Source organism: Sycon ciliatum, chromosome 3 (assembly GCF_964019385.1).
Source record: "Sycon ciliatum chromosome 3, ocSycCili1.1, whole genome shotgun sequence".
NCBI lineage: Eukaryota > Metazoa > Porifera > Calcarea > Leucosolenida > Sycettidae > Sycon > Sycon ciliatum.
This window is the reverse complement of record NC_088645.1, coordinates 4,895,254-4,911,927: the sequence shown is the minus strand read 5'-3', so window position 1 is coordinate 4,911,927 and position 16,674 is coordinate 4,895,254. Positions and strand designations below refer to the sequence as shown.

The following is a 16,674-nucleotide window of genomic DNA, read 5'->3' as shown; positions in this document are numbered from 1 at the left end:
GGAGAATTCGTTGCGAGCAAATGCAGTCTGGGTCCAGTGCCAAAGCCTCTGCCAATTGCCTCCGTCTCGCAAAGCAGGCAGAATTTGCCCGCATCCGAGATCGGCTCAAACATGGATCAGTGCGAAACAAGCAATGGTGGTCACTCCTGAAGGAAGCTGCAGGCTCTGGCCGCAGCTCGTCTATCCCTGTCCTACGTAATGCCCAGGGCAGAGAATATGTCACCAACCAAGAAAAGCTACTTGCTTTGGAAATTTTTTTGCGAGCCAATGCAGGCTGGGTGATCAAGATCTACAGCACTCCGACCTTCCTGACCTTCCTCCTAGGTGTACATCTGCCCTGACAACTGGCCGCTTTTGGGAAGCGACAGTCCAGCGCCAGCTCCGCCAGCTGGATCCGACCAAGGCTACCAGACCCAATGGCATCCCTGCCACAGTTCTGAAGCAGTGCTCAAAGGTTTTGGCTGCATTACTTGCCCAGCTGTTCTCACTCTGTTTTCGGTGCCATGTCCCGCCCTCTCTCTGGAAAGTAGCCCGTGTGGTCCCGATACACAAGAAGCAGTCTCACTCTGCTGTTAAGAACTGCTGACCTGTGTCCTTGTTATCTGTTGTCTCCAAAGTCATGGAGAAGATTGTCAACACTGCCATAATCAATCATCTTGAGCATGAAAAGGCCCTGTCCATCTACCAGTACGGATTCCAGCAGGGGCTCAGCACATCTGACCTGCTCACGTCTCTCAACCACTCCTGGGTCTCCGAAGTCAACCGTGGTGGCGCAGTCCGCGTGCTGGCTGTAGACATAGCAGGAGCATTCGACAAAGTTTCACACCGAGGTGTGCTCCACAAGGCTGCGTCATACGGCTTCACTGTTCCCCTCCTCAACTAGCTGTCTGACTACCTGTATGACAGCAAGGTGCAGGCAGTAGTCGGCGGTGCATCTTCAGAATCTTACAGGATTGATGCTGGGTCCCACAAGGAGCATCCTTGGGCCCACATTAATTTTGCTGTACGTGAATGACGCCTGCGACGTCCTACTCGAAGGGATAACTCCGACTGTTTACGCAGATAACACCACGCTTTATGCCCACATCCCAATGCCACATTCTGTGACAGAAGTGTGCCGCAACCTCCAAGCTGGTGTGGATGCACTTGCCGGATGAGGTGCTCATTGGCGCGTCACTTTCGAGCCAACGAAATCACATGCCATGACTGTGTCCCGCCACCGCAGACCCTGGGAGACACCACCCATCCAGTTCAACGGCACAGCGGTCGCGGAATGTTCGCGGCTGAAGCTCCTTGGAGTGATGTTTGATTCCCATCTATCATACTCAGAGCATCTTCGAGCAACTGCAGTGCGTGCCACACAGCGAATTGGTTTCTTCCAGAAGGCGTGCCATGTCCTGCACCCACCGGGCCGGGCCACAGCAAACCGGGGGTTCATTCGTAAGGGCCTGTCGGGAAGGCTGGGGTGAGCTGTAAAATCTTGTACGATTCTACGACACGACATGCTGCAGTCGTTGCGTCGTTCAACAGCGAACTGCGCCAGTCATAAGGCACGGTCCGTGACAGGGTGACTTTTTGGACCTAATTTCTTGTTTTTCGGGACTTCTCTTCAATTATGTCTCCTTGAACGAAGCAGTCTCAAGTTCACAATACCAGTTTGCCATGAACACCGAAAAGTAGCTTCGAAAGGTGTGCCATTCAAATAATAGCTCCAGGAAATGATAAAACAGTTGGTTTGTCATGCTCCTGAACTATCCCTAAATACCATACCTGACATCAGACCTTATCTTGCTAAAATTCAACTCAAGTCGTGTTAGCCATTCTGCGAGTTATCATGGGAAGCGCAGTGTTCGAAATGCTTAAAATTTCCAAGTACGAATCGGGAGTAGTTGGCGCACAACGCCGTCTCCTGTTCACAATCAGAATGCAGCTGTTTTGTACGCTTGCGTCCCAGTCTATGCCCGTCTATGGTATGAAAAGTTGGATCGATCCAACTCTTCCCGTCGCTTCCTGATCCGTACGGCAGTACGGTTGCGTTTCCGTTCCTGGTGTTCACATTGGACCCCGTCAGACTGTCCCGTCGCTTCCCGTCGGTCCTTACGTCGCGTCCCGTCGCACCCCGTCAAATGTGAACTAGGCTTAATGGAGTACTGCCCACTTGTATTATGGAAATTGCGGCTACCAATCTCTCACCGCTGGACCGAGTCCAGCATCGTGCCCTCACCCTGATTGGGACAGGGGCTGCAATGGACACTCTGTCCCTGCGGCGTCGTGTGGCCGGCCTCACAGCTCTGCACAAGGTCCATTACATCAAAAGCCCACCAGCTCTTGCAGCGACACACCCAGCCAGAGCAATCGCACCCGCCATCACGCCTGCCACACGTACCCGCTCGGCAGCCAACCTTGCGCACGAGCTTCAACTCAAGACAGCCCTACCTGCCAGATCGTGCAAGGTTGCGCTGCGCTCTTTCGCGGAGTGCCTCATCGAAGCCTGGAATGAACTGCCATCCACTCTCCTTCGCAATGCACCGTCTGCCAAAGGGATACAGCAGTTCAAGGTTCTGACCTACCGCTACCTGAAACGGTCGGGTTGGTCATTGGCCATGGACATCGCCCCCTAGGCCACTGTCAGTACGACCCTGTTCATGTCCTCGGAGCCGTCAAAACTGCACGGCCATCAGCCTCTGCTTTCGCTTCAGCATAATGATCTTGATACTGCTATCTTTGTACTTGTTTGCACTCATATCTTGGAATAACTCGCAAACTAACAAGTTTCCTGGTTTCCTCCCCTCCGTCCTCTCTTTCCTACCCTTAGAGTTCTTGCTCTCGTGCTCCCCGCCCTTCCACTTCCCATTTTGTTTCCTTTTTTTAACAGAATGCACCTCCTACGGATGGACCATAACAAAGAGAAGAGAAGAAGAAAACAAAAGAAAATGATGATCGAGACAACAAAGGAGAAAGACAGACACTCTACTAGTAGGGGCTCTCAGGGAGCCTGTGCCAGTGAGGCGGGACTAGCAACGCCAACCTAGGGTCTCGGCGTTAGCGCTATCCAGCGCACCATGGACGGGATTACGAAACACATGTAAATAGATAAGTGAGGAGGAGGGAGCTGATTGTGGATATAAGGGGTGTTACAGCAAGTCTGTAGCCCAATACCAGCGGCTTTGTGGTAGGTGCTGATGCACCTAGCCCTTGAAAGACTGGAGGGACGTCAGGCGTGGCGGAGACTGCAGCACAGTTGGGGGCAAGTTGTTCCACTCGTCAATGATGCTGTGGGGGAAGCAGCGTCGCAGGTAATCAGGAGAAGAAGCCGGGAGGACTTTCTATAGCCTCGGGGCGCACGGAGTGGTCGGACCGAGTTCGAGGACATGTTGGTGGAGGAAGCTGTGAGGAGACCAGCGACGTTAGTTACGGTGGCCCTGCCAGACACATCAGTTTATAGATATAGCTGAGAGCGGCTTTGGTGCACATGTGCAGCTGTGATGCCGAGACCCTTGGTCGGCTGAGCTTCACAGGTCCCACCTACTCCGTCCTGCTGGATATGCACCATTGTGCTGAGTTTTCTGGATCATTTTAGTTCATCATGCAGTGAGTGTTCAAGCTATACTTAACAAATAGTAAAAAAAAGCAAAAAAAAAACAAAAAAAACAGATGACTTGCCAATAATCCTCCCCCCCCTCCCCCCCCCCCCACCCCTCTCAAACACACACACACACACACACACACACACACATACGCCTGTCTTGTCCTGTTAACCCACTGCCGTAAAGGTTACGTGGTCCCATTGGGGGAGGAGGGGGAGGAGCAAACATGCCGGTGCCACGTCAGGTCCCGGGACTGCCGAAATCTCCGAAAGCAATTCTGACACAGTAGAGGAAACTTGGCACGCTCATCCAATGTTGGGCGGTTCTGGCGAGTTCTGCAATGACCGGGAGCTAGCGGGCTAGCGATCGAGGTAGGCTGGCACCTGTGGACAGCGAATCCACCCCTGCTACGGTACCATTTCCCACAATCTGCGCATTGACATGTACCACACTGCTGTTGGACAGGCTTGTGACACTCTGCTGTGCACTTGTGACGCTCTGCTGTGCACTTGTGACGCTCTGCTGTGCACTTGTGGCACTTGACATCGCTTGGTCTATAGCAGACCTTTCCAAATATAGGGCACTCAATGGGGGCTGCTGCGGCCAGTTCCGTATCCTGATCCTGGTATCTACCTCACCATTCCTTGCGAGATGTATTAGCGGTGAGGTACCAGTTCACAATTTGGTTATGGTGAAGATCGACCAACAAGCTGTCCTTCCACCGTTTCCTCGGTCCATGGGCAGGCCTGACAGGTGGGAGCTGGCCAAACAGAAGGCACTTCGGCATGCGGGTGTCATCCATGCGCGCCAGGTGACCTAGCCACTCTAGCCGACGATGCCGGAGCTTACAGTTGATGGTTCCTGGTCCCCCCCCCCCCCCCACACACACATACGCAATAGTTCAGCATTGCTGAAATGGGCATCCCACATTAGCTGTCTCGACACGCAAAGGATAGAGCGGACACAGCGCATATGGAAGGTGGAAAGGCGCTGCAAGTCGCCCTAAAGAGGGACCCAGCACTCCGAACCAGATAATAGCAAGGACATGACAGACGCGTTGAAAACCGACCTATTCACGAAGACAGGAAGCTGACCATAGGAAAATACAGGGCACTGCAAAGAACCACAGGCCTTGTATGCACTCGCGATGCAGACATTGACATCCGCTGCCGAACGGCTGTTAATGGCAATAATGGAACCCAGTTACCTGAATTCAGGCACGTTCTTGATCTCAACATCCGCCAGTGTGAGTGAGACACAGTCTGCATCTTGGATGTTGCTGCCGAACACCATGTACTGAGTCTTGGTAGTGATGACAGTTAATCCAAAATCAGCAGCAGTCGCCTGGAATACAGAGAGTGGGAGCGGAGCACCGTCTCGCGTAGTCGCCAACAAGGCTGCATCGTCGGCGAACTGGCATTCCCCAAACTTGGTCGATGTCTTTTGCGTCCTGGGCTTGCCGAACAAGTTGCCGTCAATCCAGTAGCGAACCTCCATGCCGACGCCAGGAACTGTCGACACACTCCGGGGCCAAACAGTGAAAACGGTCCACATGAATAGATTCAAAAGCCAGTCGCCATAGAGCACCCCTGCCTCAAGCCGTTATGTTGATGGGTTGAGTGTGTCCCTGAGATGTGCGGATTGCGACAGACATAGATGTGTGAAAGGACTTGATGACAGCGAGGAGGGTGTCCGGTGCCCCAGCACAAGCAAGTACATGCCACATACACTCTTTTTCTTGTCATGCTCGAAAGATTTCTCCACAAGTCGGCGCACAGAGAAAATCATGTCCGAGCATGACCGCCCACGCCTAAAACCACACTAAGAGTCTGGCAGCAGGGTCTCCGCCAGCCACTGGAGAAGTGTCTGTATGATGGCAGCCAACCCCTTCCCCACAACATCCAATAGAGTAATGCCACGCCAATAGACCAACCCCGAAAATATTGTCTGGGTTCGTGAAAGGGGGCACGCGTGCGAGCCAGCTCGTGTGAAGTGCATCGTTTTGTATTTAGTTTATATGTGTCAGCTCATGGCGGTGGCGAGAGAGACTTTTGCTCACCGAGCTGAAGCTAAAGGATTTTATGGAGTCCTGCCAGCAGCTAGTCAAAGGACCTTCGGTACCTTAGGCAGACCCTGACGGAGTTTGGAGGCCAGCTAGCTCTCGGCAAGGAGAAGAACATTCGCGTGGCGATCGACTTTCCGTAAAAAAATACAAGCTACATAGCGCCGACATACCGCAACAGCTACGATTTCAACTAACTTCTCGATCTGCTGCTTCACCAAGTTCAACTATTTGCAAGTCCTGACTGTTGTAGTCTGAAGCTGGAGTCTCATCGCCCACCTATAGGTAGCTTTTGGAGCTGATGGATTTCCCGACTTGGACTTCTTCCGCAAACTCTCGCAACAGTCCTGCAGTGCATGCTGGGTTTCCGTACGCTCGTGTCGACATGTCGCCTACTGTAAATGTACCGGATCGCGGAGGCGGAGGAGCTTGACGAGCTCCACTGACTCCAGGTTGCTGAGATACCGCCGTCGTCTTCGTTCTTATCGCTGGAGACATTCTCTCCTTCCAGGACCTGTACATAGTTGTTGTCCCGGGGGTAGAGACTACCGTATTATCTCTAATATAAGCACAGTCTCCAATAATAGCACGTCTCCAATAATAGAACACCTTGGGGCGGCATTCAAAAAATAAAGTGCTCAGTCTCCATTATAAGCACACTGTGTAAATTCATTGTCTGTGCCGGCGAAAAAAAACCCTGAAATGTGTGTGTCTGATATGAATTTGGCATGGCAACATGCCTCTGAAATGAGGTTGAAATAATAATGGAACAGTCTCCAATAAAGGAACGTCTCCATTAATAGCACGGGGCGGAGGTACATTGAAAAAATAAGGGACGGTGCTTATATTAGAGATAATACGGTATGTTGCCTTTCGAAATAGTTCTTCATCAAGCTAGCGCGAATGATGATTCTCATCATGAACTCGTTCCGACGGTGTGACATGGCGATGGTCTTTGCCGGGGCATTTGCTTGGTGAAAACGCAATCTTCTTGTGCAGTAGAACATTGATCGGCTGAAGATGAGTACAGTCACTTCGTGGTTGGTCCTACAGGAGGAAGCCTGGCAGGAAAGAGGCAGGACTCATCGAAGACGAAGCGCTCGCAACAAACAATAGTACTCGAAATATCTCGTACGATTTAGGGCTTATCGCTTTGAGCTACAGCGCTCACAGCCTTGCCTACTGCATCAAAGTGAGCTCTACATGCTCGTTGACCTCTTGACGCTACACAGCAGAGCGAAACAAAGATTATGGCTTAGCATTTCGACTCCACCAGCAGAACATTACCAGTGCGAGAGAGAAACCCACAAAGAGCGTTGCTTTCTGTCGCATCGTCTCCCTTGCATGCAACTAACGAGAAAACCGTGTACTTACCCCCGCATTCACACGCAAACTATCAAACACGTCCTGTGCTGCATGCTGGTCAGGTGGTGGCATGTATGTGTTGTACAGTGGACTCTCAGTTGACATGCCCCCTTTCGAACCCAGACAATCCTTTTGGGATTGGTCTATTGTCATACAGCTGTAGGTCGACTTTTTGGGGTTGTGTACGATAGTAGCATCAACCCACTGCTTCGGTACCTGTCCACACATACACACACTCACACACAGATGACTTGCCAATACCCCCTCCCTCGCCTCCCCCCCCCCCCTCCTCCTCCCCCCTCCCCCGTTCCAAAACGCACACACACACACATCGCTTACAAACACTCTTCCCCCCTCCCCCGGACCCACACTCGCATCACTTCCCAACACTCCCTGCCCCCCTCCCCTCCCTCCCCCTCCTCTCTCCACCACACACATTGCTTGCCAATACTTCCCCTTCTACATACAAATACACAACTCTTTCCAACCCCCCCCCCCCTCCTGGCCACGCACATGCATCCATTACCAACACTCCCCCCCCCCCCAAATCCCCACCAGACACATTACATGTACTTGTCAAATATTCCCAAACCCTCCCCCCCCCCCCCCCCTCTCCCCTACACACATATGGCCCGATATCTGAGACTTTCGACCTTCGGGGCTACGCGACTTTTTTGAGAAAAAGCAAAAAAACAAATTTGATCGCAAAAAAATCGATTCTATCACAGCAAACTGCGGAGGCGACAATGGCGGAAGGAAATCGAAGGCGATCCTTGTGTCAGGTTGTTTTGGATTCACAGAGGAGGCCAACCGCGATCTCATCGACGATGATGCATCGTTCTTTGGCGATATCCCCTCCAGCGATGCCAGCGCTTCTGATAGCGCGTATGGCACGATCGCACTTGACACGACGCACTTACCTGTCGGCAGCGACGATGAAGAGGACCTTGATGAGTATGATCAGGGGCAATCGGAGCCGGCCACAGCGCTAGCTGCTGCCGCTGTAGGCAGGGACAAGCAGCCAGCTATCAAGCTGTCATCCACTGAGGACATCGAAGCACGCCGGGTCGCTGGCTGCCCTTGCGCAGGCAGTCAAAACTGTTTCCTGAGTGTCCCACCAGAAATTATAAAATCAGCGCGAAATTCTACGGAGGTTCTTGGCGACGATGCCCGTCGCGTATTCTTGAGTGGCAAGCTGGATGCTCTGGCTAATCGTGGCGATTCAGGACATCACGAAGCACATCATGCTGCGCGATCTCGAGTGACATACTGGTACGAAGTCGGTGGTGTGAAAACGTGTCAGGCGGTATTTTTGTATGCAAATTCTGCCAGTCGATACGACGTGCATCAAGTGCAGGCACATCTTGACGCAGGCGTTCTGACTACTCCACAGCATGGGAATGTTGGTCGTTTTCCCTGGCATGCTGTGTCTGCGGTGGGTGTAACGCAGGTACGCGATTTCATTCGTAACTACACTGTGGTGAATGGTCTCCCACAACCTGCTGCAACCAGGGTGCACAACACTCCAGCACCAGTTTACTTGCCATGCATCACTACAAAGAAGTTGGTGAACCCAGGGTGCACAACACTCCAGCACCAGTTTCACCAAAATAGCCCGAAGGTCGATTTTCTCTGATATTGGGCCATATATCGTGCCACCCCTCCCCCTCCTGGACCCACCCATGCATCCCTTGCCAACACTCCCACTCCCCCCCCCCCCGCCCAACAGACACATTGCATGTACTTGTCAATTATCCCCACCCCTCCTTGTCCCCTCCCCCTACACACACAACTCTTGCCAAAACTTCCCCGCCCCTCCTGGACCCACGCATCCATTACCAACACTTCCCACTCCCCCCCCCCCCCCCGCCCATCCCTCCATCCCCACCAGACACATTGCATGTACTGTGGTGTACATGAAAATTCAGTTGATTGACCGGGGCCGGTGCCCTCAGTGCGTACAGAACGTCGTTGTATTCAGTTGATTAACCGGGGCTGGTGCCCTCAGTGCGTACAGAACGTCGTTGTATTCAGTTGATTAACCGGGGCCGGTGCCTTCAGCGCGTACAGAACGTCGTTGTATGCTGTACACATGTAATGTTGATCCGATGTGACCAGCGCACTACAATTATGTGTGTACTGTTTATCCACGGCTGCATGGCCTGCACCCTAGGGCCGCTAGACGTGCGACCGGATTTCCATGTCCACGACAGTACTTGACAATTATCCCCCCCCCCTCCTCCCCTCCCCCCCTCTCCTCCCCCCCCCCTCTCCTCCCCCTCCCCCTCCCCCTCCTCCCCTCCCCCCCTCTCCTCCCCCCCCCTCTCCTCCCCCTCCCCCTCCCCCTCCTCCCCTTCCCCCTACACACACAATTCTTGCCAACGCCCCCCCCCCCCTCCTGGACCCACACATGCATCAATTCCCAACACTCCCGCTGCCCCCCCCCCCCCCCACCAGACACATTACATGTACTTGTCAATTACCCCTCCTCCCCTCCCCCCCCCCCTCCTCCACTCCTCCCCCTCCTCCGCCCCTCCCCCTCTTCCTTACACACACACGCAACTATTTCCAATACAACCACCATCCCCTTCCACCATCATCCCCATATGATAAGTCTACAAATTGTCGGTGTGGTTAACCCTAGAAGTAGCGGAGGCATCATAATGATGCATTTGCGAATTTCAAAATGGGATTGCTGTTATATGGAATCTCCCCTAATTTTGTGACTTTTATTTATTTAAACACACGGCGAGGAGACAATAGTTTGATAAACGCAATCAATCAAACTAGCTGAACCGACATTTGTGTACTTTATTCATGCAATGTAAAAACGGTGGAGACGATGTGCAATAAAATGATGAAAATATTAAGAAATGGTGTAGAGAAAAAATATGGATTCAAACAAGTTTTCGTACAACACTCATCAGGAATCGTCGTTGTACTAAAGGACACTGAAACAAAAATTGAACTATTATAGAAAATCTAAGTTAGAGAAATAACACTAAGAGCAACAGCAGTGAAATTTACAAGTGTGAATTTTAACAATCAACGCGAGAAATGAACAAAGGAGAAAGGAAGGAAGGACAACGTGATAACACATAACAGCAGTACATTACACCTAGAACATTAACGGCCAAGCTTGGCCGCACTATACGCGACACGTTACTTGAACAATTTCAACCTTATTATACTATCTTTTTGTACACACAAATTAGGCTTATGCAGACGCTGATAGATAGCTTCCAACACTTTTAACTGCAGTCCATAACCATGACGACCACGGCACCATACAGTGAACGAAGAGTCGGAATACGAATTGCAACAATCAGGACTAGCTAGCAGATGATTGTACACTAAAGACTTGCTACCACGAAACCTACGCACATTACTAACACTCTCACCGGCACTCTCACCATCACTCCCATCACTGCTCTCCGACTCACTGCTCCCTCCGCCGTCCGTTCCATCCTCCGCTGCCTCTGTACTCTCTCTGTCTCGTCCATCCCGCCTGACCGGGTCCTTTGAACTCAACTCGGCCGTCACCCTGCTGTCACGTCCCTCCTTTCGCCCTTGTCCGCTGAGTGCGTACCTTCTGTTGTAGTTGGCTGTTGATCATCTTGGTCTTTCAATTATGGGCTTGGATGGTGGATTAGTTGTGGTTGCTGTACATTGCGTTGTTGGTGTTGGTGTGGGAGCTACTGATATGCAAGGTGGGTCTTTTTGAGTCGGCATTTGTAGTGTTAATGACGCTGTCAGTGTTGCTCGCGGTCTGCCATTGGCAAGCTCCACCGCCGCAAGAACTGATGGCGGAGGATCAGGAGGAGGCAGTGGGACCGGGACCGCAAGTGGAACCGCCTCAGCCAAAGCCGCCGGGGGCACTGACGAAGGAACCACCGACGGCCAGAGCAAAGGCGGCGACACAAGCCGACCCAATGAGCCACCACACCCATTCCCCTCCACCACCGCCACCAGCGACGGCGGAGCAAGCACAGTCTGTGAGCCAGGATCCGCGGGTTGTGTAGGCAACGGCTGTGTGGTTTATGGTTGTTTTCTAGGACCACAAACACACAGCTGGCCACATACAGCTGGCCATGATATTCAAATAGGGCTTTCAAACGCAAGATCATAACGTGAAGCAACTTGGAAAAATGAGTATGAATGCGAAGTGTACGGGGAATGCAAGTAGGCCGATAGTGCGGGTTCGAATCCCAGGTAATGCTTGAAAAAGAATAGGATAATTGAAAAAAATATAACATCCCTTTTCTTTTTTTGCCGTCATCAAGACGGTAGACGGTGTCGTATTACCCTCGACCGTACCTGTCCCGTACCTGTCCCGTACCTGTCCCGTACCTGTCCCGTACCTATCCAGTACCGTACAATCAAAGACGGCTGGCCACAATGCATATTCAAATAGGGCTTTCAAATACAAGATCATAACGTGAAGGAACTTGGAAGAATCAGTATGTATGCGAAGTGTATCGGGGGATGCATGCAGGGCGATAGTGCCGGCTCGAATCCGAGGTTATGTCTAAAACAAAAAGTTGAAACTTTAATATAAGAATTTATAACATCCGTATGCTTTTTTTGTCTAGGTCATCAAGGCAAAAAAGCATAGCGTAGGGGCCTGAGCTTCCAAGCTCTCTCGCTGATTGCGGTTATCAAACTTTTATTTATTTCGTATTTTGTTAATGGCAGTGGGTTGTGTTTTCAAAAATTTAGTACAGTTCCGAAATGCCAGGGGGTGCTACCTAGAACTACCGCGCGGCATCATATGACTCCACATACAATAGGCATCAATAAAAGGGCGAATTTGGCTTAGAACCACACGTGAATAACGTGAAGAGGAATACATTTGGGAGCAAGGAGATTGGGGACCATTAAGGTGGTGATTTGTACATATGGACATGCTAATATGCACATTTCACGTGTCGTTATGGTCAATATCGTAATCCCCAATCCTGCCGAAACAGACAAATTTGTTTGTACTAAGTTGAAAGTGAAAGTCATTCACTTTGTCATCTGCAGCATAGAATGATATGAAGTGCCAGGGCAATTAGAATATTCTAGGAACGTCCTTTGAGTTTAAGTTGGTCTGGCGGAAGCCATGCTCAGTAGGCGCAGTGTCGCTGCCGATAAAGCATTTCATTTGATTTTGAAAGTTATTGGGCAGGAGGTTGGGGATGAATGCGAGGAGAGTGCCTGGAGCATTGCGAGCAATTAGAAGTGACCGAACACAGAGACACAGTTATAATGCTCCAAGTGAAGATGAGTGAATACTAATTGCTCCGGCTTCTTGATCAGTCTGATACTGTACTCAGGTAGAATATGGACACTTTTCTGGTGCCGCAGTATTTCAAGATCAGCGCTGCAACTCGCCATGGTGATAATGTGGCTGACGTCATGTTACCAAGGAAAACATGGCGTTTCGCCATGTTCGCCGCACTCGAGCGCTCACCTTTTTTCACAATCTTGTTTTGAAAAATACTTCAAGTCTTTTGCAGCACTTTTGGAGGCCAGTCACATCGCGATCTGTACGAGTATCTTTATCATGGCCATTGTCTTGTGTCGTTTTGAGCTCCAATAGCTTTCTCTGATGAAGGATTCAAAATATATCATGACGTTCTCTTTTATCGTGGGCATGAAGCTCCCCACTCGCAGCGGAGATGACATCGGACAGAATAAATGTGTCCAGTCCCGAGCAGGAGTTCTGCTGACAAAAGTGATTAGCTCCTCGCGACCTGGGGCATGTGAGGACTACAGTTCTAGTTGGGCAATACCCCACGGACACATCTAGCTGGAAGCGCAGAGTCGATTGAGAAAAATGACCAAGATCATAAAGAAGGCTTGTTTGCTTCCACAAAATGTTTTAGTAGCCGAGTCCACGCACTGAAAACTGCACTTGCATTGTTCCTGTCCAGTCGACTAGTCATACAGTACATCAGTGCATGCAGTACAGAGCGCACTTGCAAGTCACAACGACACGAGCACAGTCGTGTGTACAGACTCAGTTCACAGTTGTGACCAGCGATCGCGCGTGGGAGTCAAGTACCCTACTCAAGTGCGCATGCTCGGCTCGCTGCATGCACTGTCTGTAGATCTACAGCAGATTGCTGGTGCATGCGTGTGATGCACTACATGTACCAGCGCAGTTATTTTATGTGTAAGAGACAATGTCGGCTATTTTGAACACGGAGCGTGGGGAATGTCTTTGGCGAATGAGAGCTGTTGCATTGGCTAGCTGTACATCCCAGCAAGCGGGAATGTGCTGGATATCGATACTAAACACCCGTTCATCGCGGTGGTTAGACTGAACAGACCCCGAGGTACGACAGCTTCGTACACTAAATGTGTACAGTGCGTATGGTGAAACAAGTCGACACTGGTTTCCAGCGAAATGTTGTTATCTATGTACAATATCCACCAATATCCTTTATCTAGGGCCCAAAGGCTATCCAGTTCACCAGGATTTGTGGCCTTACTATTTTTCGTTTTCTCCGCGTTTTGGGTTGAAATCTGAACATAAAAAGTAGCACTGATGACGTCATTCAGCTCATAATTTAAATTTGATATTGGAAATCGATGACAACTAACCCAATGTATCACCAAAGAAAATTTTGTTGAAAAATATTAATGTATGCCAAAGTTATTACCAATACAAGTTTTGTACACACATGATCACCTTATTATACCTGAGTACCGGAGTCGAGGGAGGAAGCGGATAATGGTGGTGATAAAGCTATGGAGCCATACACATAACAGAGCATCAATGTCCAAAACTCGGGCAGGATTTCCTTAATGAAGCCGGGTTCTCTGGCAAAGTTGGTAGATAGTGGAAAATGTGTTGCACCAAGCAAGCGCGAACGCGCGCAACCGGTTGTTGCTTCGAAGTATGCAGGCTTTTCCGAGATACTCACAATTTTGAAGATGGGGCAGATGCATTATTTGCATTTATTGACCAGAATATGATCCATGTCATGATCAAGGGCACAAGGTAGAAGGGAAAACAAAAAAAATTGGAGAGGACTCTACTTTGAGTGAAGGCAATATCATGACATTAGTTTCGCAAATTTACGCAAGAGGCGTCCTCTGTACCCGCAATAGTCTGCCGACGGCCCTTCGGCTGAATAGGAAAGGACGCCATATAATCAAGTAAAATCCCTAAAAATAGTTTCCAGGAACTACTCTGCTACTTGAGGTTTGATCACGAAGATTGTCTCCGGACACGTCGTCGAACGGAAATTATTCGTTTGCTATGAGTCGCGACACAATTTTCTCCTTTCGCTCGTAAATGTATTTATCACAGCAGTCAAAGAAGGACCAACCTGGCTGAGAAAAATCCAGCACGTTGGCCCAGCAAGAGCCATTTCTGTGGTAATGGACTGAGATGTAGAGTTTGCAGGATGAGAATGGCAAGCAAATGCTCTTCTATTTTTCCGTAAACCGACGAGAGGTCGCCCTTTCGCTGCGGCCAATACCAGCTGCTGGTCTCCAAGATAGTTAACATGTTATTGGTTCTTCCTTTTAAAAGGTGCCTTTTATCCCAAGGACTTCTGTTTATACACATATTGACGATAATATTTCCAAGCAGGTATGTTTAAGTCCAGTGGAGTCATATGATGCCTCCGTTACTTCTTGGGTAGTTGATATTTTGGTAGTTCTAGGGTTAAATATTGGCCTCCAAGGGCTAAAACACATCTTTGACACATTAAAATGTCAGCCTATACTGTTGCTGCCTGTCTACACTGTCACACTGAACCTTGCAAAACTAAATTACTGCCGCAACAAATTTAACACCAAAAATTCCCAGGCCAAAAATAGGGGAGAATAAAAATGCGCCGAATATTTGTTGATTTACAGTATACTCACGTACACATTTCCTCACGAAATCAGTGTTGTTCTTAGCTTACCTGTCGTCGAGGTGTCTTCACATCACAGCCAAATGGACAACAGGAGTATCCATACTGACATTCTTCCTCGTGTTTCTGCAGTAAATCAATATCATGATTCACACACACTAGCTGAACTTATCCCTGTCCATAAAGTGATCAAATCCTGAAAGGGCTGGCATTCATTACATGTAAGGTGGAACAAAATTGTATTGTAACTCCGAGTTTCACGCTTGCACGATCATCAGGTAACAAACACGTGTTATCTAACACGGAATGGGGTTTTGAATGAATGCCTGATGATCGCACAAACAAGAAAGGAACATGGAGTTTGAATAAAATGTTCTGCCACCATGTTTGTCATTCTCCACACATACATGTACATATACATATAGCTGTACACACATCTTTACTCAGATATTTACTCAATACCTACCTAGCATAATCACCAGTCTAAACCTATGCACCATCAATCATCATCACTGGTCTTAGCAGGAACCGGAGGTTTTTCCTCTGGTGAGAAGGCAGAATTGCCTGTTCTCTAAACGAATTCAAATAAAAGAAAAAACAAACAAACTTGTACTTACTAACACTGAAAAGAAGCTTACCACATAATCTCTGAGGCTACCACTCCATTCACATAGCCCCGAATCACACTTGACCGTTTGCTTTTCCAGCTCATTTGCCAAGTCTTTCTCATCCACCAGCTGGAAAAGCAAAAACAGGAAATGAGTCATTAGGACAGCAAGTCATGTGATTGTTAACATGTATACATCCAATCAAAGCGATGGAGAGGGAGAGTGCAGCATCTGTGGTTAGTTGAATCAGGTCCACTGCTCTAACCATGGCTATCTGTCTGAATACAGTATCTATGGTTAGTTGAATCAGGTCCACTGCTCTAACCATGGCTATCTGTCTGAATACAGTATCTATGGTTAGTTGAATCAGGTCCACTGCTCTAACCATGGCTATCTGTCTGAATACAGTATCTATGGTTAGTTGAATCAGGTCCACTGCTCTAACCATGGCTATCTGTCTGAATACAGTATCTATGGTTAGTTGAATCAGGTCCACTGCTCTAACCATGGCTATCTGTCTGAATACAGTATTATACCTGCCATGAGTGAGTTTGATATTCAAATTGTCAAATACTAGGACTTGACAATCATTGCCTCTACTTTCTCGCTCCACATATACTGGCACACACACACACACAGACATAGACAGCAATAGCGACACTACACAAAGTGAAGGGTAGTTGGCTGCAGCCAGATGTGACTGATAAGGGTAGTTGGCTTCAGCCGGATGTGACTGATAAGGGTAGTTGGCTGCAGCCAGATGTGACTGATAAGGGTAGTTGGCCACAGCCAGATGTGAACCGAATAACGAGTGAGGTATGGAAGCAAGGACTGAGAACAGAGTGTCTCACATAGAATACGCGTGACAGTGAATAGCAGAAATCGGCCATGATGCAGAATCACTTGGGACCGTCAGACTAATTTTTCTGGACCGAGCCAGCCAGGTGAAAAAAAACCTTGCGCCGACGGACGCAGTTGTGAGGGAAGAAATCGGGTGTATATCCCCAATGGTGATTAGGCATGATGTAGACATGGCAAGTACATCACGGCAAAATATGATAAAAAAGCAATGGTTATATGCACAGAAATGAAGGGTGGGAGGCCAGGGACACTGGTGAGACTGAAAACTGACTGAAGAAGTCAGAAAAAGAAGCGACAATGAAGAACACACCAGATGCCATATTTGCAACTGAAAA

At 49.3% G+C, this 16,674-nt stretch overlaps 1 protein-coding gene across 1 annotated transcript in view; it reads right to left on the bottom strand.

Annotated features, from left to right (window-relative positions):
• LOC135811247 (uncharacterized) overlaps window positions 1-16,674 on the bottom strand; it is a 170,319-nt gene that overhangs the window by 112,023 nt on the left and 41,622 nt on the right. Inside the window, exons 3-4 of the mRNA XM_065324444.1 lie at window positions 15,509-15,607; window positions 14,922-14,996 (exon numbers count right to left, since the gene is read on the bottom strand). Coding sequence (XP_065180516.1) covers window positions 14,922-14,996; window positions 15,509-15,607 — 174 coding nt within the window. The remainder of the gene's footprint in view (window positions 1-14,921; window positions 14,997-15,508; window positions 15,608-16,674) is intronic.